Raw genomic sequence first — 24,287 nt, forward strand, 5'->3', positions numbered from 1 at the left:
CTTTTTAGTGTGACACAGTCTCATTTGTTTATTTTTGCTTTTGCTTCCCTTGCCTTTGGAGTCAGATCCAAAAAAAAGCATTGCTAAGACCAATGTCAAGAAACTTACTGCCCTATGTTTTCTTCTAGGAATTTTGTGGCTTCTGGTCTTAAAACCTACCATCTGATCCAGCTATTCCACTTCTGGGTATTTATCCAAAGGATATAAAAACACTAATTCAAAAAGATACATGCACCCCTACATTCACAGCAGCATTATTTACACTGGCCAAGACATAAAAGCAACCTAAGTGTTCACTGATGGATGAATGAACAAAAATGTGATACACACACGCAAAGGAATACTATTCAGCCATAAAAAAGAGTGAAGTCTTGCCAACTGTGACAATATGGATGAACTTGGAGGGCATTACGTACGCTATGTGAAATCAGTGAGACATAAGAGGATAAATAATGTATGGTTTAAATCATCTCTGGACTCTCTAAAACAGAACAAACAAAACAAAAAACTCATAGATGCAGAGAACAGACATGGTCACCAGAGGGAAGGGGCTTACGGGGTGGGTGAAATGGGTGAAGGGAGTCACTGTGATCGATGGTAACTAGATGCATAGTGGTGCTTGCTCTGAAGTATATACAGATGTCAAATTGTACGGTTGTACAGCTTAAACTTACAGCATATATACCAATTTTACCTCAAAGGGGGAAAAAAACATAAGGGAAAAATCTGTGGCAAAACTGGCTACTGAATTAATGTAGAAAGAACTGCTAAAATATTGAGTACCACAAAACTCACTACAGTGACATTCATAATACTGAAGTAATTCTAATAGGAATTTTTTTTTCAGTGCTGTGATAGTAACAGATGAGCAGTAACTTCCATAAAAATGTTTCTGATGTATTGATTTATTGCAACTTTACTTTTTAAAGCCTGTATAGAATAACAAGGAAATATTCATGATGATATGACTGATGATACCGCAAACAGCTGAATTAATTGGCCTCCAATGTGTGTTACTCGTGCAAGTTGATCTTGCCGTCAGCCCCAGTCTGAAATGCACTCCCACACCTTCCCTCCTACTAAGTGAAGAAAACTGCATCTTTGTCCAGTTGATATACCTTTTCATTGTGTAATATTCTCAAGAAAAATCATGCTTTATATTTTATATCCCAACAAAGGCTAACAAAAATGATGCCATCATCGAAAGAAACAAAGTAAGCCTATAATTTCTGTAAATAGCATCACTATAAAAGTTTTACAGCAACATGCTTCAGACTAAAAACAAACATGTCTTGTTCATTTAAACAAATACACTCAGACTTTTCTATTTTTTTTATATTCTATTTCATGAATAAGCACCTTAAAAGGGGGGGAGGATTACGTTTCATAAATACACTAAGTTGTACCTAATTTGCCAGCAGTTACTAAGATTAAAAGTGCTGAGAAGCTATTAAGCATTATATGCAATGCTATCAAAAGATCAGCCATGAAAGAGCATAGTTTTACCAAAGAACTATGGAATCATAGTTCTTTTTCACCAAAGAAGGATGTAAGGAAATTTACAAAATTTGTGGACACAGACTTCTTCTGAATTGTCAAGATTTTGAACAACCGGATGATCTAGGGCAAGTCTCTCTGAAACTATTGTCACATCCGTGAAATGTAAGGTTCCCTTTAAAATCCAAAATTCTGTTACTGTTCTGCAATAAGCTAATTCTGCAATAAGCTACCTGGTGTTAGGACAAATTAAATATAGCGAGCCAGTGACATTTGCAAGGCATATGAACTGAGACCTTTAGAAAGCCCTATAGAATATACCGTCCTTCATAGAAGCTGGTAAATTATTTAAAAAAAATTAAGTGACCCCTTTAGTATCTTAGGGATTCTATAAATACAGTCCAAATTCCTTAATAAAGCTATGAATCCTTCCAATAAGGAAAATAAAGAAACTGTACACTCCAACTCAGAACGCCACGAGTGTAGTGACATCAACCTAAGTCCCCAGAACAGTGAGGGAGGATGGCGTCCACCAGGACACACATGCAAGGACGAGGACACAGCACGCTGAGCGCAGGCGGAGGCCAGGCTGGCGCCGCTCAGCAGAGCACTCTGACCTTCCGGGTGGGGCACAGAGGGCCGATGGAACTCGGGCGGCATCTGTGAGGAGGTCCCGCGAGGCAGCGCAGAGCCAGGTACAACGGGCACTGCAGAAGGAAGCCATTTCCGACTGAAACTCACAACATCCATCCCCGCTTGCAGCACCTCCACCTCCTAGGACAGAGCTCGCCCAGGCCTCACCCTCAGACACTGCTGGAGCCTCAGCAGGACTCCTAGCAAGCGCGGTCCGGCGCGGCTGCCGGAAGCCCCGCTGTGCGTCCGGACAGGGACCATCCGTGAGGGACGCGAGCTGGCCTCAGGACCCTTCCTGGGGACCTCTGCGCTCTGAAGAAACCGCTTCCCCACAACACGGAGGGTCCCTCCACTGTAACCTCACACTACACAAAGCAAAATGCTTCCTAAGATTTCCAAATCAAACTTCTCTCATAATAAAAGTGAATTAAATAGTGATATGAATTAAAGTTCATGCTGATATTTCAGATAAATTTTTAAAGACTAATGATTTTCGAACAAATGACACTTTTGTTCAAACGCTGATGTTTTCCATTACTAGCACTCCCAGTACGAGAGCATCTCTCCCGTATTCAGTAAAGTGTTCTCCTTCACTCGGTGGAGCACTCTTTCTCTAGCCAGATGACTAAGGGCAAGTCTTTAGCTCTACCTTCACGTTGTTGCACAGCCAGCACATGACGGCGGGCTGAGGGGCAAGCTACTGACTGTGGGAAGTGACGGGCTTACCACAAAGTCCTGAGCGCACAAAACAGGGCCAAAAACAATCCTCGGCGAGCGCAGGCCCACTGGTGGCCCCATCTTATTTATGCATTCAACAATCTAATGAACATCTGTGGATTCACCACCAAAGCTGAGAACAAGAATGTTACATTCCAGATTTTAATTTATCCCAACCTCATATTTCCAGCTGTGAATGATTACCTTCTTAGATTTTTTTCTCATTCTTTCCTTATTTTCATCATCAGCTCCCAACAGTTGAACCCACCTGATTAAGCCACTCTGGCTTTAAGCACTTCCTGAGCAGCCCCAGAGGCGGGGGGAAAGGAAGAGCACACTAGGCCTGGGCTGTGCCAAGACAGGAAGGCTGGGGCTTGAGCAGCAGCGGACTTAGGAGCTCTGACTCGGTGGCCTCGGAGCATGTCCGCTTCGAAGCAGAATGTCCGGAGGAATTGAAATTATGTCTGATCACTCAGGCATCAACAATATTATGAATGCTAAAGCTGTAAAAGTTCATGGCCTACTGGACAAGTAAAAGAGCTCTGCGTATATAATGAGATCTTCTTTACTCTGATGAGGAGCCCACAGCTTCCCTGAGATGCAGAGAAGATGCCCCATCACGGATGGGGTCATTGGGACCCTCCTCCAGGTTCAGATGGAGCAGCCCTGCTTTTTTCTTTGGTTTTATAAGGCTATCTTCTATGTACTTTTTTTTTTTTTTCTGTTTAAGCAAAAGAGAAAACTCAAAAATTCACTGAAGCTTTGAAACACATTCAGAAACCATTATTACAAGTACGAATAACAAGATAATAAACACTGGGGTAATTATTTTGTTAAAATTTTTCCTCATCTTCAAAATCTGGTAATCATATAAGTAATATATTTTTTAAAAAACCAAACCATATATTTTTAAAAACTTGATATCCAGCAATAAGTCTGCCACTTCCTATTTGCTGATAATATATGGCATATCCATATTAATTAATTATAAATATGAAATGAGACAAAGACATTTTGAATGCTGTGAGAATGGAAAAGAAAATTATCAGTTGTAATTAACACACAAAATATTGGGGTTTAATTTCAATAAAAACTTTCGTATGTATGTTCTGCTGAACCTGCTGTTTCCCATAATCATTTGCTTAATCAGGTAAGCATGGAAAAGGGGGTACAGATATTATTTAGACATTAGCAACTGAAAGCTGCTTTAAAACATTTTCACCTAAAAACGAGAATTTTTTAAAAATGCTATGCATACAGATTATGATTTTTTATACTTGTACAACTATAAATTCATGCTCACTTCACCATAAGCCCTGAGAACTGAGACCAGGTGTCATGCTCAGCATCAGAGATGAGGTGGAAGGCACAGTGACTCAGAAGAATGCACCTGAGCTTGTTACGCTAAGAGGCAGGACCATCTATAGGGACATAAAACTCTGTTAGTCTGTAATACCCTTTTCATAGTGTGACTATATTAGACCAACAAAGAAAAAGTCCATCTTAAGAAAGAAAAATTTCAATGAAGACTTTAGTATCTTACATCCATCCACAGTCACTGAGTGCCAATCACCCTCCGAAAAACTAACAAAGAAAGTCACCAACCATGCCCTCAAGAAATTATCTAGTGTAGAAATAGGGCATGTACCACCTATTTTAAAAGGAAAACAATGTAGAATGAATTAAGTAGTACACTGACCTCGGTGGGAAGATGTGATTATAGAGAATGAAAATGTAGGGGAGGATTTACAGAGACAAAATCTGCACCTTGTTTGAAAGGACAATCCATGCTGACCCATACAGAAGACACGGAGCCATGGCTTCCAGCACCATGGTGGGTGGGAACAGCAGACGCAGTATGCTCACATTGGTCACGCTACCTTGACCCAACTCCTCTATCACACTTACCATACCATACTAGGTCTAGGAAGGCATCCATAAAGCAAGAAAGAACTGGAATTACATTAGAACTCAACGGAACTGACTCTCTCTCTGAAAAGCAGATCTCTATATTGAGACCATATGCTAGAAACAGCTCAAAATAAAATTAGGTTGACTCCTATAAAAGTACTAATATTTGACAGTTTTCAACCTAAGTGTTAACATATATGATTCAATCTTAGGAGGTGCTAACATATTAGTAAGCATCAAACAAAATCATGATTCTTCTGAAAGGGAATAAAGGATTGGCTGAAATGAAAACCAGTGCTTTGGAAGAACACTAAGATTACTACGAGACCAGTATGTCTCATAGGGCACATCACTGTTTGTTTTCTCCTGTCAACACTAAGGATGGGACAGCCGGAATACCAGTGGAGATGCCCTTTGTTTTAAGCTCACAACTGATTATACAAGTAACCCCAGGACCAAGAAATGGGGGGAAAGATCTTAGAGAGTAACCTATGTGAACCCTTGATTTTTCCTATGGGAGCTCCAGAGTGTAATGAAATGTAAACATCTTGTTTCTCATCTGTTAAAATGGTCGATCAAATTTGCTTTGATCCAACTTTATAAAAATTACTTCAGAAAGATTATAAGTTTCCTGAAAATTCCACAGGAAAAATTTTAATCTTGGACTTTTATAAGCAGCTACCGAGACATCATGAATATAAAGAACCTCTCACAAAAAGTCAGTACTGTATAATGAAACTGTATAAAAGTTGGTAATTAAGCATAATTGAAGGCTGCAGTGAACATATAGGCCTTTGTTCTTTTTAATTCTGGCACTGACTGGGAATTAAAGATAAGAGCTGAAGGCATATTTTAGTCAGAGTCCAGATGTATAAGCCCCAATGTTCTAAAAGTAATTTAAGTGAAATAAAAGAAGAGAATAGCCAAAAATATTCTAGATGCCTGCCAGGGAAAAACACCTATATTCTGAACATTTAACATATTTGATCGTATTTGGAATCACTTATTCATTGACCTTAAAAAAGGTTAAAACAGAAGATATTCTTATATCCAAGATCTGACTGAATTACCAAACTAAAGCATAGCAAAAAACTAAAGCACAGCAGTACAAAAGCAATTCAAACATTCACACTAAAAAAGGTATAGACAGTTCACATCCCCACAGGATTCAGTTGTTGTATTTCTATATGGGAGTAAGAGGAGGCCACAGAATAAAGCAGATGTCATGGTACTAACCCATACATCTCTGGTCCAATAACTCACTGAAGTAGCACTAGATGACATCGTTATAACGTATGCAGTACTATTATAGTCTTCTGGGTTTCTTTTTTTGGGAGCCAGAAGTGGGGGGATAGAAGAATTCCTAACCACACACATATCTACCCTTTATTCACCAATGTTCCATAGGAATGTGGTGAAAAACAAGGTCAATCAGAGATGGAATGAATGAAAAGGGACTCGTAAAGGACAGGGGCCTCAGGATGAGACTGGAAACAGAAAATATCTGTACTGGGAAGCAGGAGATGGGATGCTCTAGGAGTGCACACAGCGGGGGCTGGGGGAGAACCAAAGTATCAAGAAAGGAAGAAAATGGGTTATGGAGTTGAGAAAAGAATGTGTCTAACAAAATCAAATAGACAATTAAAAGCTGATTTGCAGGGTGGCTCTGCAGCATGATTCAGGTGAAGGACACTGGAGCTGGAACGAGGGAAGGGTCCCGGCAGCAAGCCAGGGACGGGAGACAGCGCTCAGCAGTACCTGTTGCTATGACGATGCTAACTCACCCGCCCACACGTTCTCCCTAGGGCCTGAACTCCACACTGACGGATGCATAATTCTGAGAGCTCTAACTTCACCTGCTTCCTCTTACGGACAGAGTCAAAGGTAACTGCCCCTTGACTCCAGGTTCTTTTCAGCCTGATTCCAACCCAGTTTCCCAGGCTCATCCTAACTCTTCCCATAATCCTTGAGTATTATATGATTTTTATTTTTAGAAGAGATTGGTGTGCATAATGTGTAGAAAGAAAGGGAAGAGCTACACAACGATGCAAAGGAAAGTTTTAGGAGAGGAAACAATCTTGCATAAGGGTTATTACGAGAGTTGCTGATAAAGGCATCTCATTTATTCACCGGCTTATTCTTGCAGTAAACATTTACTACTATAGTTACTACTGGGTTCCAAAATTCAGATGGTATTGGTGTTTAAAGATGATACAGCCTCTGCTGTCATGCCCCTCAGATTTGGGGCTGATGGGCTGCGGCAGGACAGAGAGCTAAAACACATAAAGGCAAAAAAGAATTCTACTAGGTATAAGGCTCTGATGGAAAGACAGGTGGGTACTATTCCAGAGAATATCTGGGAGAGGTGTTATTTTACGATGGATGGTCTGGAAAGACCTTTTTGCAGGGCTACATTTTAAATGTAATCTGGAGTTAGAACCTCCCCAGCAGAACACAGTCAGGGGCCCTCTGTGAGGTGTGCGCAAGCCTGGCATGTTCACTTTCCATGTGCCTGGAGTGACCTTGGGCGTAGGGTTGGGGGAGAGTGGTATAAGGTGAAGAACTAAAGATCCACAGACTATGCATTGTTTAGGAAATGGTCACCAGTCAGAGTATAATACTCATGTTTTTTAAATGCCGAAGAATTAAATGCAGAGATGAATGCTCAACATGCTGGCTTAAAATTAAAAAATAAAGTTTAGAAAGAGTAGAAAACAATCTTACATTTCCGTAACAAATATATATATATATATATATATATATATATCATTAACACTTAAAAATCTTCTGCTACCAATGTGAGAATTTCCTTTAAAGTAGTAAATATGGTATTTGATCAACATAACCATGATGCACCAAGAGCAGCACTCATTTCTGACCGAGCTAGAGAGGATGTCTGATATGAAAGGCAAGCAATTCCCACTTCTTTCCCTGCGGAGTACATACTAACTATGTCTGCTCAGCAAACTTGAGCAGCAAGCAGTCTTCAAAATAAATAATCTTGAGAAACAAGGAGCACCATTAGAAGTCGTATAAGGAAGTACAATAAGTTTTCACAACATAGGGCAAGGACAATTTTTACAAAGTCCCATAATAGGACTTCACACTACTAAACACATTGCCCCAAAACCAAACAGCTGAAGGCGTACGTGCTCACAAATACTGACCCTACTTTACAAAAACTCCCAATGCAAAACTTCCCTTGAATTATGGAAGCACTGATTTATGGGAGGTGGTTACAACATACTGCTTACATAAAATGGCAATCTGCCCTAAGGGAAAAAAATTATGAGACACGAAGTAACAGTAGTAAATAAAATGCGTACCATGAAGCCCACTGTCTAGAGATGGACTATAATTCTGGCACTGAGCTTCCCAGCAGTAAACATAAAGAGGAAAACTCAATTATCTATGGGATTTGCTGGTACTTAAGACCAAAATGACAAGTTGTTTCAAAAAGGCACAACCTTTCCTGGAACCAAGACCAGAAATAAACTGGCCCTGAGTCTCACAAGGAAGATCAGACATATTTTCATGAGCAGCAACCTGAGAACTAACTTAATAATAAAAATAGGAGTTTATAAGGTTTTATAAGGTTCTTAAAACATCTTTAAATGTAAGTCATTACCACAAAAACTAAGACGTCCGTTTTATCGGAGGAAGAAAACAAAAGCAAGGCAGGGAAAGAGAGGGGCTCTCTAGCCACGCTGCTACCTAAAGGCTACCAGTGACAACAGGTCAGGAAGGGAACAGAAGGAACACGCATGCAGGCCTGTCAACAATAGGACAGAGGTGCGGAATCCAGACCCTCCACGGAGCTTCTGAATCCTCAGCCGAAGGAGGAGCAGGGCCGCCACAGCTTCGTGGACACTGTGGAGCCTGACAAAAAGGCACGAGCCTGAGAAGAGCGATTTCCATCCCCCTGGGGATGAGCCATGAGAATTATCTCTAACTAGGTCCAAATACCTCCCCAAAAAGTAAGTTGGAAACTTCCAACAACTATGAGGATCTGAGAACCCGACCTTCTAGACCACTGATGCCTTTGTTAACTTCCACCAGGAAAATTCATCAAGTCAAAGTTAGAAAATATCCATTTCAGTAAGAAACCATTTGGCATGAAGCAATCATAGAACATCTAAATTACCCATTTAATTGAGAAATACTTCCCAGACACTGACAAGATATCTTTCGTGGAAAATATATACTTATCTCTGTATGTACATTAATAAACTGTCAGTTTAAGTCAGTAAAATATAAAAGGAAATTTTCTAAAAATAATAAATAACCTTGGGTTTAGATGAACTGATGTGACTTCTATCTATCTTTCCACATAGAAGTGATTACTTAGCAGGGCTATATGTCTGTTCAATCCTACTTGTGCACAATAAAACCATGGTAAATGATCACAGGATACTAATTCTACACTGGATACTGTCTGCAGACGGAGAAATGGGAAAAGACAGAAGAAGGAGAGTTCTGAGCTCACGCAATACTAGAACATCAAAATATGACAACCTCCCACTCATTAAAGTAAGCGAGCCGAGATGGAAAGAAGCCATGGGCTCAAGAGAGTTATATCTGGTATAAATATATATTTTTTAAAGCAGAGAAGAGCCCCTAAACACTTTATTTTTCCTAAATAAAGAAAGAAAGAAAAAAATCTGCCAGCCACTAGAGTAAGACAAGAAATGAGAGGGAGACCAATACACAGTGGGTGAATAACGGTGAGAGCGAGCCTGAGGCCAGCAGACAGAAATGACCTGAGAGGTTTTACAAAAACACTCCACAGAGATCACATGATGCTCATAAACACAGAGTAAAAGATCTCAATGCATCCATGAGAATACACTACCCATTTCAGTGGTAGAACAGAAAACTGTTTACCCTACAGAAATTCACAAGGAATAAACACTGAGGAAGATGATGATCCTTTTTGTTTTGTTTTGTTTTTTAAGTAGGCTCCATTCCAGTGCCCAGAGTGGAGCCCAACCTGGGGCTTGAACTCAGGACCCTGAGATAAAGACCTGAGCTGAGAACGAGAGTCGGAGTCTTAACCCACTGACAACTTAGCCAAAGGAACTTATTTCTTTCAAATGGACAATCAAGTGACAATAACAGGAGTTAATCTCATACTCCTCTGGTAGGGAAAAATTTGAAACTGTTTAAATAAATGTCATTCAGAGTTTTTATAAAACGTATTATTCTCTCATTTAAAAGTACCCTAAGTTTTGGGGGCACCTGGATGGCTCAGTAGATTAAGCTGCTGCCTTCAGCTCAGGTCAAGATCCCAGGGTCCTGGGATCAAGCCTGGCATCTGGCTTCCTGCTCAGCTCAGCAGGGAGTCTTTCCCCTCTCCCTCTGCTCCTCCCCCCTGCTCATGCTCTCTCTGGCTCACTCTCTCTCAGACAAATAAAATCCTCAATAAATAAATAAAAGTAACCTAAGTTTCTAATAACCCAAACTACTGCACACGCACATCTATACGCTTTCTCTAGGAATGTCTGGGTTTGGGATACTTTCATATTTCAAGGAAAAGGGTGATGTTTCCATCTAAACTGAAAAGAACAGTGATGCTTTCATACCTAACATATAAACACTTCTGAGAAAAGAGAGAAAGGAAAGGAGACAAGGATGACCCCAAAGTCCTACAGGATGTCCTGTGTGGTCCCAGAGGCTCAGAGCAAAGGAGAAGCAGGTATGAGAGCTGCCAGGACTTCTACTCACAGTTAGTCCTGGTGACACCTGGACATAGAAACACGTGGGGGGAAAGACTTGACTTATCAGTAAGACCAAAAGTGCCATGAAAAGGGAGATGGCTAACCTTAAGTCCCAAGCATCTAATAAAAGGGGATACAGCCAGCATCAATTAAAATCTGAAGGAGGCCTGGGGAAAACCCTCTCAACCTGAACAAAAGCACTGATCAGCCCTCCCACAGGGCCTAAACACCCCATGTGGACAATAATGCCCTGTCTGAGCCTTATAACCTGAGTAGATGCCTCCAAAATTGCTTCACTGAAGAAATACTTTCATTCATTAATAACTTGAAAAAACAGGTACATTTCGGTGGATCATGAAATTATTTAGCTCTTAGACTCTCTGATGTATGGATCCAATTTAAAATCTCCACTGGTATATGTGGTTGGGGGCATAAGAGCCTTCCTGAGAGACTGTCAGGGCAGCTAACTTCCACTGGCGCCTGGACACCACAAACTCAGATGCCCAGGGAGCCCCTTCCCCTCCTCCTATTTACAGTCGCTCAAAGCCCAGCTGACTTTGAAGCACTAAACCAGGCATGCCATCCCTTTCGATTATAACATGTGCCTGGCTTCCACATGAGATAAACTTATTATGGCTGTTTCAGTTGTAGTAATTGTGCATAGGCTCATTTTCTAGATTACTATTAGCGAACCCAAAGAGTCATAAAGATACTTTGGCTTACTATATTACAAACAGAATTACTTACCTAAAATAGGAAATACTTTAGAATGAACTTGCAAATTAATTGGAGTTTATTATTTTGGAATGTAAATCGAATGTGCCTATATTTAGTTCTTTATATTTAAGTGTACAAGACTTCAGAAATACAGTGGTGTGTGTACTACCTTAAAATAAGTTCATGCAAATTTAGGGACAAAAAGAAAAACTTGTTCTTACACAAGCCATCACTTCAGGTGTTCATGAAGTCAAAACATACATATTTGAAATTATCTAGCTTTCTGTTGCTAATGACAGTCATGCTGACAAAATTTACTGATTCATCAAACTATAGTGCAAGTACATGAATTTACTTGTAATAAATTATCATTTTTGCATTTATCACTCAAAGCACAAGGCCTAAATACTTGCAAAAAAAATGCATTATTAATTAAATTGTCACAGCCTATTTGGCTAACTTCTATTACTATTTGCTATAATATGCAATGCATAAGAGGGGAGAATCAAATTTAAAACATAAAAAAGTAAGCTGATTATTTTGCCCTGGAAAAATTAAAATATAGCAAGCTTGCAAAATTATAGCCAAGGCATTAATGTTTTAAATAGGTAAGAAAAAAATGTTTAACTTAATTTAGAGAACAGTTATGCCCAAAGTGACGGTTCAACATGCTGATAAAGAGTTTTTTTGTTTCCTAAAATCATTAAAAGGCATCAATTCCCTTTCCAAGGCAGGGAGGAAGGTGGAATGGGAGCCCTTTGGCACTAACTATGCTAGACTTTGCTACTTGAATGCGACTCTCCCCAGCTCCATGGGTCTACTGGGAAACGATGCTGCCACGGGGTCCAGACCTTCTGAGTATTTCTGTGCAGTGAGACAAGTGTCCTAAACGAGAAGTGTTCTGAAACCCAGAGGTCTTAATAGAAGCAACAATTCAATGGAAGATGTCCAGCTGAGAGGAACTTAACAGCCTGGACTACGAGGGAGTCAGGACCCAGGAGACAGGGTGTGCCTTCCCACTTGAGGTTCCTTTCCCAATTTTAGAACCAAAACCATGTCAATGCCGGAGAAAAAGCTTACCACGCCTCAAAGGGAAGAAAGACATGCAATCTTTCTCTTGCCTCTGTGTAGCCTCCCTGAAGGTGTTGGGGGCTGAAATGAACGGAAACAAGCAAGTGTTCCTGGAGTATACAGAAAAGGTAATGGAAACCAAACAGTACATCTGGGATCTTCAATCTCCTATCATAATATACAGGAGGTGCCCACTGTATTTAAGTGCTTGGAGGATAAAAATATGTATATGGTGATGAAGTTTTCGTTAGTATAAAGTGATATGAACACTTATTTAACCTTTATGAATTTCTAAATAAAAAGTAAAATGACACATCTGAGTTACAGTAGGGAGATATTTTCTTTTTACTAATCATCTGATCTAGACTGTTTTCATTCAAAATTCATTTGGGGAACAAAATCCCTAAGTAACTGTATGTAAAGATTCTCAGTGTGAGATAATCAGTAGAAGGAAGGACAATGGGATTAGAGTCTGAAAAATAACAATTCTAACATTCATTAATTATAAGACACTGAATAAATTATTGCATATTCCTGAATCTCAACCCTCAGATCTAAAAACCTGGAATAATAATGCACTGCTAATAACATCACAGAGTGATTAATTGAGATAATGCATGTAAAAGCAACAAAAACAGAGTACATACAAATGTTTTGTTTCCACTTCCTTATACACCCATGAAACATAACTGCGACAAGTCCCAAACCATAATGTAAGTAATATAGAATTTGTTGAATTTCAAGAATTATGCATTCAGGATATGCTCAACACATAGAGTTTGGCTCAAATTAAATATAATGCCACAAAGAGAAGTACCAGAAATCAAAAGATAAAGAGGAGGCATACGTAACACTCAATATTTTGACACAGTAGTCATGCCCAAACTAAAACACTAAAGAAAACAATATGCCTTCAATACAAGTCAAGTCAAATTGCTTGTAAACACAGAAAATATTGGTAAGAGCATTTTAAATTTTTTGAAAAGGCAATTAAACATTTACAAATAAGGAAGAGGTCCTAGGAGGTCCTAGGCTGCAGAATCGTAGAACAAACTGCATCATTACTGACATCTTAAAAAAGTATTAAAAACCAAAAGTTTCTGGGAGTGTCTAGAGAGTTTCAGATACCATCATAGAGGATTGGGAGGAAATATACTATATCTTTGAAGGAAGGATAGAGGAATTTTCACTAGCTCTGAGTGAGCTATACATCTTAGAGATTCAAAAATTTTAGAAGTAGCCATACTCACTTGACAGCTGACATTGCTATATTTCTGCTCACCTAATATAATTAAGTCTATGTGATGAAGCTAATTATGATACAGTAGCAGGAAAAAAGAAAGCCTGGCAGTTGATGACATAATAATTGTAGTGTTATTTTCCATGACATGGCAACTAGAGTATTATTTTGGGGATGACACAAGATGTATTTCTTTTTTAGTATCAGCAATGTTTAATTCTACAGTAAGAATTCGAAAATACTATTTTAAAACCTCAAAATAAAAATGCAGGAAAAAATAGATAAAGTTTACTTTTATATAATTATTTTAGTTCATTCAAACACACGTGCAGAGGTCAATCCCCTCCTAAATAAACTTTTCTACTGTTTCAGGGTTATTCCACAATTTCACAAATTCAAAGTCCCTCAAATCTTTTCAAATACTTTTAGATCCAAATTTCTAAAATTAAAATGACATTAAATTTTTGTGGGAGAATGGTATGAAATATCACATTCAACAACAGAGTACCACAAATGCAAAACATGATGAACTGACTTGATAAAAATTCTAGAAGTCGCATCATTAAGCAAAGCCTAAAATGCAAATATAAACGTATTTGTTAAATTTTTTAAAATGAGCAAAAATTACCTTTCTTTTGGGGTGCCAACTCCATGTTTGCCTAGTAGATGCGTATTTAAGTGCTTCTTCATTACAAAAGCAACCCTAAAGAAAGAAATAACAGTAATTAAAGAACTAAAACATGACTCTCTGCTAAAAATATGTCCACAAAGTACTTAAAAACAGGCAATTATATACAGATGTAACATGAAAATGCACATTAGAGCGGCATTCCTGGTAAACAAGAAGCTTGCCTGCAGATCAAACGTACTGTGATACCTGAAAACCGGAAGAAATAACTGCATTTAAACTAACTGGTTCATTTTCTTACTCGAGTGTGCAAAGAGGAGCAGAAATGGTGGCTGTACCTCAGTCACTGCCTTCCCTGTCTTAAGAGAGACAAAGCGATGCCTCGACATAGTCTTCACTGCCCCCTAGTTGATCCCATACTTCAATCAGGGCAGGAGTTTGAGAAAATGTCATTTTATGAAATATTTAAGGAACTATAAAAGAGAAAATAAATAGCCTCCACGAAGCTTCCTTGAAAACATGGTAATACTTTGAAAAGGGGTTTTTAAAAATGATATGTGCTTACTGGGTCTGTGGCACATGCAAAAAAAAAATGTCCTTAAGTGCCAAGAAGATATCAATAACTAAAACAAACAAAAAGTATTACCTGACACGCCATCTTATTTTATACACAAATCAGCTTACTTAATTCAATTTTGAGGACATAAATATGAAATGGACAGGAATCAGCAGCCAGTCCATGGAACACCAGTCTCCTTCTGACCACAGTACAACATCAATTTAATTACATAGTATGATTATTTAAACAATTTAGGTCTCATTCAGAAGCATCAGACTAAAGTGGTTCTCTTGATAAGAGAAAAAAAATTTAATGTTATAACTTTCAGTGTAAAAGGGCTTGCAAACATTTTTGTTAATTATGTATTACAGCTGTCCTTCATAAAGTTAATTACCAATAGCTGAAAGGCAACAGAATCTATTTGCATATGTACATGAAAGGCATGACATATGCAAAAATATGATTTTAATTAGCATTCTATGATATGAAGGGCTACAAATCAAATTGGCATGTTATAAGATTCTTAACATTAAACACTGAATTCATCTGGACATGTTTGCACAAACGGGCAACGTAAGGCTGTAAAGTATTATGGCCTTATGGAAGAGACATGCCAAACACTATGACTGAAACAATTTCTAAAAAGGTGAATGCCTCTTTTTTCTTTTGTTTTTTTCATGTCTGGTCTATTTGGGTTCTTTTCCTATAATATTAGGGAACCTCAGTTTCGAGGCTAAAGTAATATATTTGTATTTTTTAAATGACTGTGACTTCATTATTCAAATAATGTATTTGTATACGCTGAACATGGCATCATTCATTCTTTTTTATATATTAGGTAATAACTACGGACAATACACGCTTGACAGTATAAATAACTGAGCACACTATCAATCATTAAAATGGAAAAATAATGATTACGTGTAAAGAATCAAACTGTGATGATATTAAAGGCTTAGCAAAAAAACAGTACAAGATATTCTATATTTGTTTCTGCTTGATTTGGACAAAATAACATTTTTCATCTCCTTAAAAGAAGAATGCAGTAATAACAGTCCATTTAAGTCATAACTTCCCTACTGTCCACTATTTTCTTATAATTAAAAAAACATAAAGCTAATAGCAAAGTGCAAAGGTTAAGAACCCAAAGTTGCAAAGCACAGCTTATTTACACGACCAAGTATAATTTAAGAGATGTGGGCTTAGAACCACAGTGCAGTTCCTACAAGAAAAAACTTCTATTAATTAAAATGTGTAAGCTTTAAGAATTGAAACAAAAAATAATACACTGCACAGGGGAACAAACTAAAGTACACAGAGAGGGAAAGCTTCTACCTAATATAATCCTTAAATTACCTGCTGACTGTCTGTCTATAGACTATTGGGAGGAATAACAATTTTTTATTATTATGGGGAAAATTTATAATACTAAAATACACCTCAATTATACTTAAATGCAAAATGTTCATTCATCTAAAATCTGACTTAAAGTATAAAGGCTTTAAATTTGGTATACATGAGTACAAGTAGCATCAAAGTCTCAATGTCTTGCTCAATTAAAAGCATGACTAAAATCATCTTACCAGCCTATCTGAACATAATATTGCCAGCAATTAGTGATTACTGAATGTAGTCTACCTCTCACTGCCATCATCTTAGTATTGCTTTAATATTTTTAACATAATAATTGCTTTGGAAATCTTATAATCTATAAATCACCAGAAATAAGACAAAAATAGTCCCAAATTTGACAAGCTATACAATCGAAACGCCTTGCTCCTGATGAATATTTATGCCTGTGTACACTCATTGTGTTTCTGCACATTTACTGGCCACTCACTATGTGTGTCACTAACGAGTAAAATCAGACACAGCTGTGCCTTCATGGAGCGTTCACTCTGTAACGTGCAGCGTCTCAGCAGGATGAAGCAGCACCAAGCCTGCCCCAGCCCTGCAAGGACACCGCTGGTCACACCGGCATGCACCAAGACCAGCACCTGGACACACTGCAGAGCACAGTGACAAAACCAGAGTGCCTGCCTCAGAAAACGTGAAAACTAGTGAGGGAAACAGGTAAGAACAAAAAGTAAAACATACAGCATCTTAAATCATGTGATAAGTAGTAGGAGAAAAAAAAAAAGAGACAAAACAAGAAGGAAGATCTGAAGTGTCAGGACAGAATCAAAATTTTACACTGGACGGCTCTGGAACACGGTCTGTGCGTGAAGGGGGCAAGGGCCTGGGCCGGGGACGGCGCACGGGACGGAGCAGGCCACAGAAGGCAGGGCAGCCAGGACAGCTGGGGGTGAGCCCGTGAGCAGGGCCTGCTCTCAGAGGCAGAGGTGGTGGAAGGTTAGGGAGGACAGGGCAGGGCGGGGGGGGAGTGTTGGTGTGAGCAACAACCTCAGGGGCTGGTCCCCCAGTGAGCCCAGGCACTGCAGGCCCAGGGTCTGACTCCCTGCCGTGCGGCTCACAGCAGCCAGAGGGACTGGACTGGGGCGGGGGGGACGACTCTGACAGAGGTACCCAACAAGAGGCCAACCTCTGGTCTTGCTGTCAAGGGCGAGATCCATGCTAGAACATACTCTCTGAGGCTCTCCACCTGCAAATGCCTGACAATCTGAAGGAACACCTTGAAATCATAAAAACTAGTGTTTTTAAATATGATTGATTTCCAAGTATCTATAATTGCCTAAAATAGCGTCACTTAAAATTGTTTTTGGTGTCAAAAGAGCAGACTAATAACATTTACATCCTAGCTATAGATTTCTACTTTTCAGGACAAACCTTTCATATTTTAACTTCTAATTTTAAACTAATTTCTCCTACATGATCTATCGATCTAATCAGAACCTCCTCCTTTAGTCCCTTAGGTTTTATCACTGCAGAATTATTTCCACTTGAGAGTCATGAGAGATTATCTGACGGATCTCCCTAAGTAAATAAGAGACAGTGCTGCGATTACAGGGAAGGAGATGTGGAAAGCAACAGAAACCAAGAACCACAGCACACCAGCATTCCCTAACGCACACATTCAAGTCAGGCGTTCAGTGCAGGGGCCAAAAGTCAGGTTTGCACAGGCGGTTTCTCCGGAACTCGAGCAAAGAGCAGTATGTTTCTTGAGTTTTTGCTATGTCGTGATTTCTGTGGCCCTCATCTCTCTAAGAAGGGCAAATGTTCCTCAAAGACCGGCCTGTAGGATAGAATATCCAGCTACTTGCAAATGTCTGATGATCAGGTCAGTGTAGGCTATACGGGTCACAGGAGAGAGAACTTCAGGTGCTTGTAAGCAGTTACAAGCCAAACATGACAACACGGTAAGTTAACAAGAATCTGTAAGACACGGTAATTCAGGACTATGAGGCGAGCACATGTACTTACTCGTTAGGTCTCACTGAGGGATCCAGAGCCCCCCGCCCAGTTCTCCCCCTGGTCCCCTCCACACCCACGCCACACTTCCCAAACTGCTTGTCGGAACACAGGCTTCACCCACAGGAACGCTGAGTGAGCCCAACAGTAACAGAACTGACAGTTTTCAGTCACTGCTGAAGAAGCAGAAAACTTAAAAAGCAAACCCCACAAGCTCACACACCTGGCATCAGAGCCCACGGCGGCGGACCCGACAAACGCTGGCGAGTGAGCTCCGCATGCTGAGGTGAGCAGAGCATGGCTGCCTCACTTGCAGTAGCCCCCAGGCAAGTACAGCGAGCGGGGGGGGGGGGGCAGGCGGTGGAAAGGTGGCCGTGGCCCCGTGGCCCGCTACGCCTGGACTAACTTTGAGAACGCTGAGTACCTCCTCCGAGTTGCGAGCCCCTGGGTGGAAAGGGCAGGGAAACAGTGCTTCACCGGAATTTTATAAGAACTGAAGAAACAGGGGCACCTGGGTGGCTCAGTCGTTAAGTGTCTGCCTTCGGCTCAGGTCATGATCCCAGAGTCCTAGGATCGAGCCCCACGTCGGGCTCCCTGCTCCGCGGGAAGCCTGCTTCTCCCTCCCCCACTCCCCCTGTTTGTGTTCCCTCTCTCGCTGTGTCTCTCTCTGTCAAATAAATAAATAAAATTAAAAAAAAAAAAAAGAACTGAAGAAACACTGGAAACAACACAGCATGAGGAGCAGGTAAGGACAGATGAATGAATAATAGCTAACATTCATCACGCTACTGATACATAGATGTGATTCTCTATGCACGTGTGTATGTGTGTGAATATACATGTAAATGTACATATCGTGCCGGGGATCTAGTTACAGCCAGGAAAAAAAAAGTTTAAGGATGTCAACTACAAAAGCCTCTGCTCCATTGGACCAGTTAACACCTTAATCAACACACATAACAGCTCTAAGAAGATTTCAGTTGACGTACATAAGATGACCTCAAAGCTCAAGATGCAGAGATCTGGGCGCCTGGGTGGCTCAGTTGGTTAAGCGACTGCCTTCGGCTCAGGTCATGATCCTGGAGTCCCAGGATCGAGTCCCGCATCGGGCTACCTGCTCAGCAGGGAGTCTGCTTCTCCCTCTCCCGCTCCCCCCTCTTGTGCTCTTTCTCTCACTCTCTTTCTCAAATAAATAAATCTTAAAAAAAAAGATGCAGAGATCTGACAAATCCACCACTTCAAACAAAAACACCTACCTACCTGAAAGCCAGCAGCCTAAGATGTAAGCAAGCACTCAGGCGGACTCATTTACATTGTATTTCTATCTATTTATATCAATCTCCAAGAAGGGCAGGAGGAGGAGGGCGGCAGAAACAAAGCACTCTAAAACTAAATGCAGCAGCAAGCAAGCAAAGAAATAATGAATGGTCACACACTTCCAAATGGCCATAAACCCAAGGCCTGGTTTGTTCCTCCTTTACAGTGTGACTTTGAGCCGTAAGTCTCTGGATTAAAAACAATAATTTTAACTAACTAGGAGAAAGAAAGAAAGGCTTGAATGAGTAAAAATTCTAAACTTTAGTATGTCTTTAAAGGAAACTCCTATTTGGTATTTTCCAAGCATTTATACACATATTCTAAATGCTAGAGCCCCCTAAGAAAGGAAACCTACACGTAATACCACATCCCTGCACCCCTTGCTCTTTCTCTAGGACTTCACTGGCGTTCTGAGTCTCCAAGGCCCACCACGGACCCCCCAATCCTGTCCCCTCTCTCTGCACTGCACCCCTCACAAAAGGCCCTCGCTTTCCTAAAAGGTGAACAACTCAGGTTTCCTATCAATCCTTGCAGGTGCCACCAAAGATGCAGCAGACACCACAGAGGGCCACCTCACAGGCGGTGTCCAGCTTGAACCCCTCACAGCACTGCCACTAAGACATGACTCTGGACCTAAAGTGCTTGCTGTCAATCGCCGGCCTAGCACAAATTCATCGTGTAAGCTCAGACGTGTTATTTAACGAAGCGCCTTCAGCTTCCTCGTGTATCAAATGGGGTGGTAGTAACTGTTCCTACCTAATAAGGGTGTGATGAGGATAACATGATTATTGTCTGCACAGTAGAGAGCGCAGTGACTCACACATTCTTAACATTATATAAATCTTTACCACTTTTAGCTCTTACCCACCCTAGGCTCAAAGGTTCAAGACATAAACACCACCCCCAACATTTTACCTCTGGAATCGGGCGCCACGTTAGCAGGAAGGGGAGCTCCCTAACACACTATCAGTCTGCTTAGGAACGCCACGTTCATAGGAACTACAGCACAATTCAAAGGGATTCGATTCAAACACTAATTAAAAGGTTCACGTTTTAACACTGTCAGTAAGCACCGGGGACCCAAAAGCAAACAGCACTCAGGCCTAAGCAAAGAACAGACAGGAGAGCAGCGAACAACGATCAAGAGCGTTAGGGGCCATCACCGAGATGGCAAGCAGAGGCCGCAGACAGCAGGAGCCTCTCCAAGGTTCCAGGGAGGCCTGGGAGCAGAACGGTTAAACTGGTTAATGGCTGCAGATTCCAGGCCCATGAAACAGGACATGCAGTGGGGAGTGAAATAACACAGAAAGGTCAAGAAAGACTGCTAGAGAATTAGGTACAAGTCTGAGATAACAAAGGAAAAAAACAGCAGAGTTCTAAATCATGAAGGGTCTTACAAGTCATGCCAGAAACTTTACATTTTATCCAGATTCTCAATATTTGCCAAATACCCTATAGATGACTGCTCTGCAGGATGTTAATAGGGATATTACCAAAAGGGGAGGGATGGAGGGCAGGGCTGAAGTCAGACTGGGGCAACACACTGGGTTAGAAGAGTGAGAGCCCACAGGCTTCCCAGTGGGAAGCAGTTCCTGAGCACCCGAGTCCCAAGAGAGGGAGGGGAGATGTGCACAGCTCTCTCTCTCAACTTCATGGACCACTAAATATTTGTCACAAAAACCAATGTCCATCTCTTAGACCTGCATCTTCGGGACACATATAGAAAGTGCTGCTCTGGAGTCTGGGGGACGCTGAAACGGAGACAGGAACATGCCCAGGGGTACACTTTCTATGGCACTGGCTCCGCCTTCGGCAGTGGGACCAGACCCTAACTCCACCACTGACAGTGTGGGTGATCCTGCTCCTCTCTTTTTGAATCACACTGATCTGCTCCTTCCCGATGTGTAGTGTGGGGATAATAATACCTCAGAAAGTTGTAAAAACGAGATAACAAAGACGCATTATTTAGTACTGGGCCCATCCCACAGCTATCATTCAGCGGCCGGGAACTAGCACATACAGAACACCAAGCAATGGACGAGGGCCTGGGTGGACTAAGAGGAACAAAACGCAGTCTCCATATTCACAGGGTTTAAAATCCAGGTGGTGGAAACAGATATCTAAAGAGGCCAGGTCCGCATGATCAGGAAGAAACAAGACATATATTATTTTAAAATAGGGCTGATGGTGCACTAAAACTTCTCAGTACCACAAATGGGAATTGGAAAAGTTCCCCCCTTGCTCTAAAATCAACAGTAGTGATCAACCAAAGTCATCTAATTCGCAGTGAGCACATAATCGGTGTAAGCTAAGCAACTTAATTTTCATCACTGTACATATTTATAAGCAACATTCTATGAACGCAGTAAACCCTATACAGCTGACAAAAAAGTATACACAGGATATTAAATAATGATTCTCCAAAGAACGATCACAGTCCATTTCCCCACACAGGTTCTGGATATACAACAATATATTACCAATAATGTGATTTGACATTTGGAGCAAATGTCACTTGTCATTAAAAATACATATGGAAATTTTTGCCATTTTGCTTAATATGTCTTTTTTATGATTAATAAGGTATGACCATTCTGAAAGTGACTGTAAATGAAGACTACTTTTATACTATAGTTTTACATGTTAATTTCAGTTTTTAATGGGACAGTATAAAAGATAGATGACTTATAGATTTTCATATTGCCGTAAGTGTGTATTTCTCCTAATGATTCCACATCATAGGAGCAATGGCCCCTTAAAGACGTCCACATCCTAATCTCCAATATCTGTTAGGATACAAAGCAAAGGGGAATAAAGGTGGCAAATGAAATTAAGGTTGCTAATCAGCTGACTTCTACATCAGAAAATTATCCTGGATCAATGTAAACACAAGTGTCCTTAAAAGTGGAAGAGGAAGACAGAAGAAAGGAGTTGGAGAAGGAGATGTAACTATGAAAGCAGGGCCAGAGAGAGGCTATGTTGCTGGCTCTGCTGCTGACCCTGAACATGGACGAAATGGGCCATTAGCCAAGGAATGAAGGTGGATTCTATTAGCTGACACTCAACCATCTTCTTCCCGAACAACCTTCTCCCAATGGCTTGAGTGTTCATAAATGAATCTTACCTATCTCGATTATTATGAGGGTTGCAAAATGATAATATTCTAATTCTATCATTCCTCCTACATTTATCAGAATGACATTCTTCTACAAAGAACTTCACCACTTACCCGTCTGTCTCATGCTCTCTCCCTTGTTGCCTTTCAAGAATTTTAAATGGACTCTTGGATTTTCGTGTCTATGTCATGTTTTATAATCAATTAGCATAATTATGCCTTATAATTCTCAAACTGTCCCCAAATTGGCCAATAGAGACCCTTTAAAGCTGTCTACTATGTCCTTTTGACATCATTCCTCAGTGCTTGAGCACTTCCTTATCTTCCAGCAGAAGATGTTCTAAGCTCACCAGGCCCCTTCCCTGCTGCAGAGCTGGGAATCAGCCCTAGTTTCTTACAGGAAGGAGTGGTATTTACATAGCAAGATGCAGCTGCTAACTATGATGGCTGCTACTGGGATATCACTGAATCAAAGCCCTTTTGGTGCACAAAGCTAGGAAATAAATGAATAAACACACAAACTAATAAATATGGTGTGCATATTTCCTGGTGACGAGGGAAGGAAACATACACAGAGGATCGCAACTCTTGGTAATGAGTATTCATTACAATCATTGATTGTATCTATCCATTATGCTGTAATACTATATAATAGGTTTCCAAGTGGCATACAAATATGTTTTTGTATTAAAAAACCACATTTTATATATAAAAGCAAAGTTTCCTATTCAAACAATTCTTTTTGTGCATCCTCAAAGCACACATGTACTGTTCACTACTACCTTCTTAAGTCTCTAACAGCATACTCCTTTGCACAGGTTCTAAACCATCCCTGAACACTCCCTGCTTCTCACTACCGTCAACTCTTCTTCCTCTTACCTTCAAAGGGTGACCTTTTCATTCTTATTTCAAAGCTGTAATTCATTTCCTGGGTGTCATGCATAACCTCTTTGTGGATGACTCTAAAATACGTATCTGCACCCATGGCCTTTCCTGGGGCATTTTTTCTTCTCTGAGCTGACAACACCTTAAAACATGTCTGACCCTCAGTCATGATCTTCCCTCACAATGGTGTCTCCAAACTTCCCTAATTCTAACAACTGTACCACCTTCCCAATTCAATAATCGCATCCTCAGGTTCATAAATCATCAGCTGTTTCTTCACAATTGTTCCCTATCAAGACATTGCATACTTCTCTTTCACTAGTATAATTACACTAGAGCAAACCATTTTATCGGAATGCTAGGGCGTCAAGGTGCTCTCCATTACAATTCACCCCATATACCACCATCACATAATCTTCCCATAAATAGGTTCATACTGCACCTCAGCTCATAAACATTTTATGATTCCTTACTGAACTGAATAAAGCACCAAGCCTTAAACAAGCAAATATTTGTTTTCAATAGTCATCTGAACCAGTTACCCCGATTTCTGGAATATACCCTAGAGAAAACATCTGAAAAAAAGGCAAAAAAGCTGCACTCCAACTAAAAACTAAAAATATCCTAAATGCTCAGGAGTAATGGCATGATTATATGAGAATATTATGCATCAATAAAAAGTACAGAAAATTTCTCAAGGCATATTAGATTTAAAAAGACAAAAACATTACTTACAATGTAACCCCGTCCTCTGACATATAAACATACAAGCATATACGTAAAGCAAATACAAGTCAAAATCACTTAACGTGAGACGTACTTTTAGATTATTCTTTGCTTTTCTACAACTGGTAAAAATTTTAAAAGTAAAAACTAGCATGCTGCTTTACACTTGACACAGCACACGTGTG

General features: G+C 40.2%; 1 protein-coding gene and 1 long non-coding RNA gene across 12 annotated transcripts in view; both read right to left on the bottom strand.

Moving 5' to 3' along the window:
• LOC145716724 (uncharacterized) overlaps positions 1–3,692 on the bottom strand; it is an 11,485-nt gene extending 7,793 nt beyond the window's left edge. Inside the window, exons 1-2 of the long non-coding RNA XR_014139531.1 lie at positions 2,490–3,692; positions 1–2,433 (exon numbers count right to left, since the gene is read on the bottom strand). The exon at positions 1–2,433 is cut by the window's left edge and continues 7,793 nt beyond it. This is a non-coding gene — a long non-coding RNA (uncharacterized LOC145716724). The remainder of the gene's footprint in view (positions 2,434–2,489) is intronic.
• Positions 1–24,287, bottom strand: part of ZNF407 (zinc finger protein 407) — a 518,640-nt gene that overhangs the window by 341,638 nt on the left and 152,715 nt on the right. For all 11 annotated transcript variants that reach the window (XR_014139532.1, XM_081801009.1, XM_081801007.1 and 8 more), the window contains exon 4: positions 14,132–14,206. Coding sequence is in view for 10 of the 11 variants with exons in the window: in XM_081801009.1 (XP_081657135.1) it covers positions 14,132–14,206 (75 nt within the window). In the remaining variant the exon portion in view is untranslated. The remainder of the gene's footprint in view (positions 1–14,131; positions 14,207–24,287) is intronic.

Source organism: Leptonychotes weddellii, chromosome 13 (genome assembly GCF_054177405.1).
Source record: "Leptonychotes weddellii isolate Sample4059 chromosome 13, ASM5417740v2, whole genome shotgun sequence".
Lineage (NCBI taxonomy): Eukaryota > Metazoa > Chordata > Mammalia > Carnivora > Phocidae > Leptonychotes > Leptonychotes weddellii.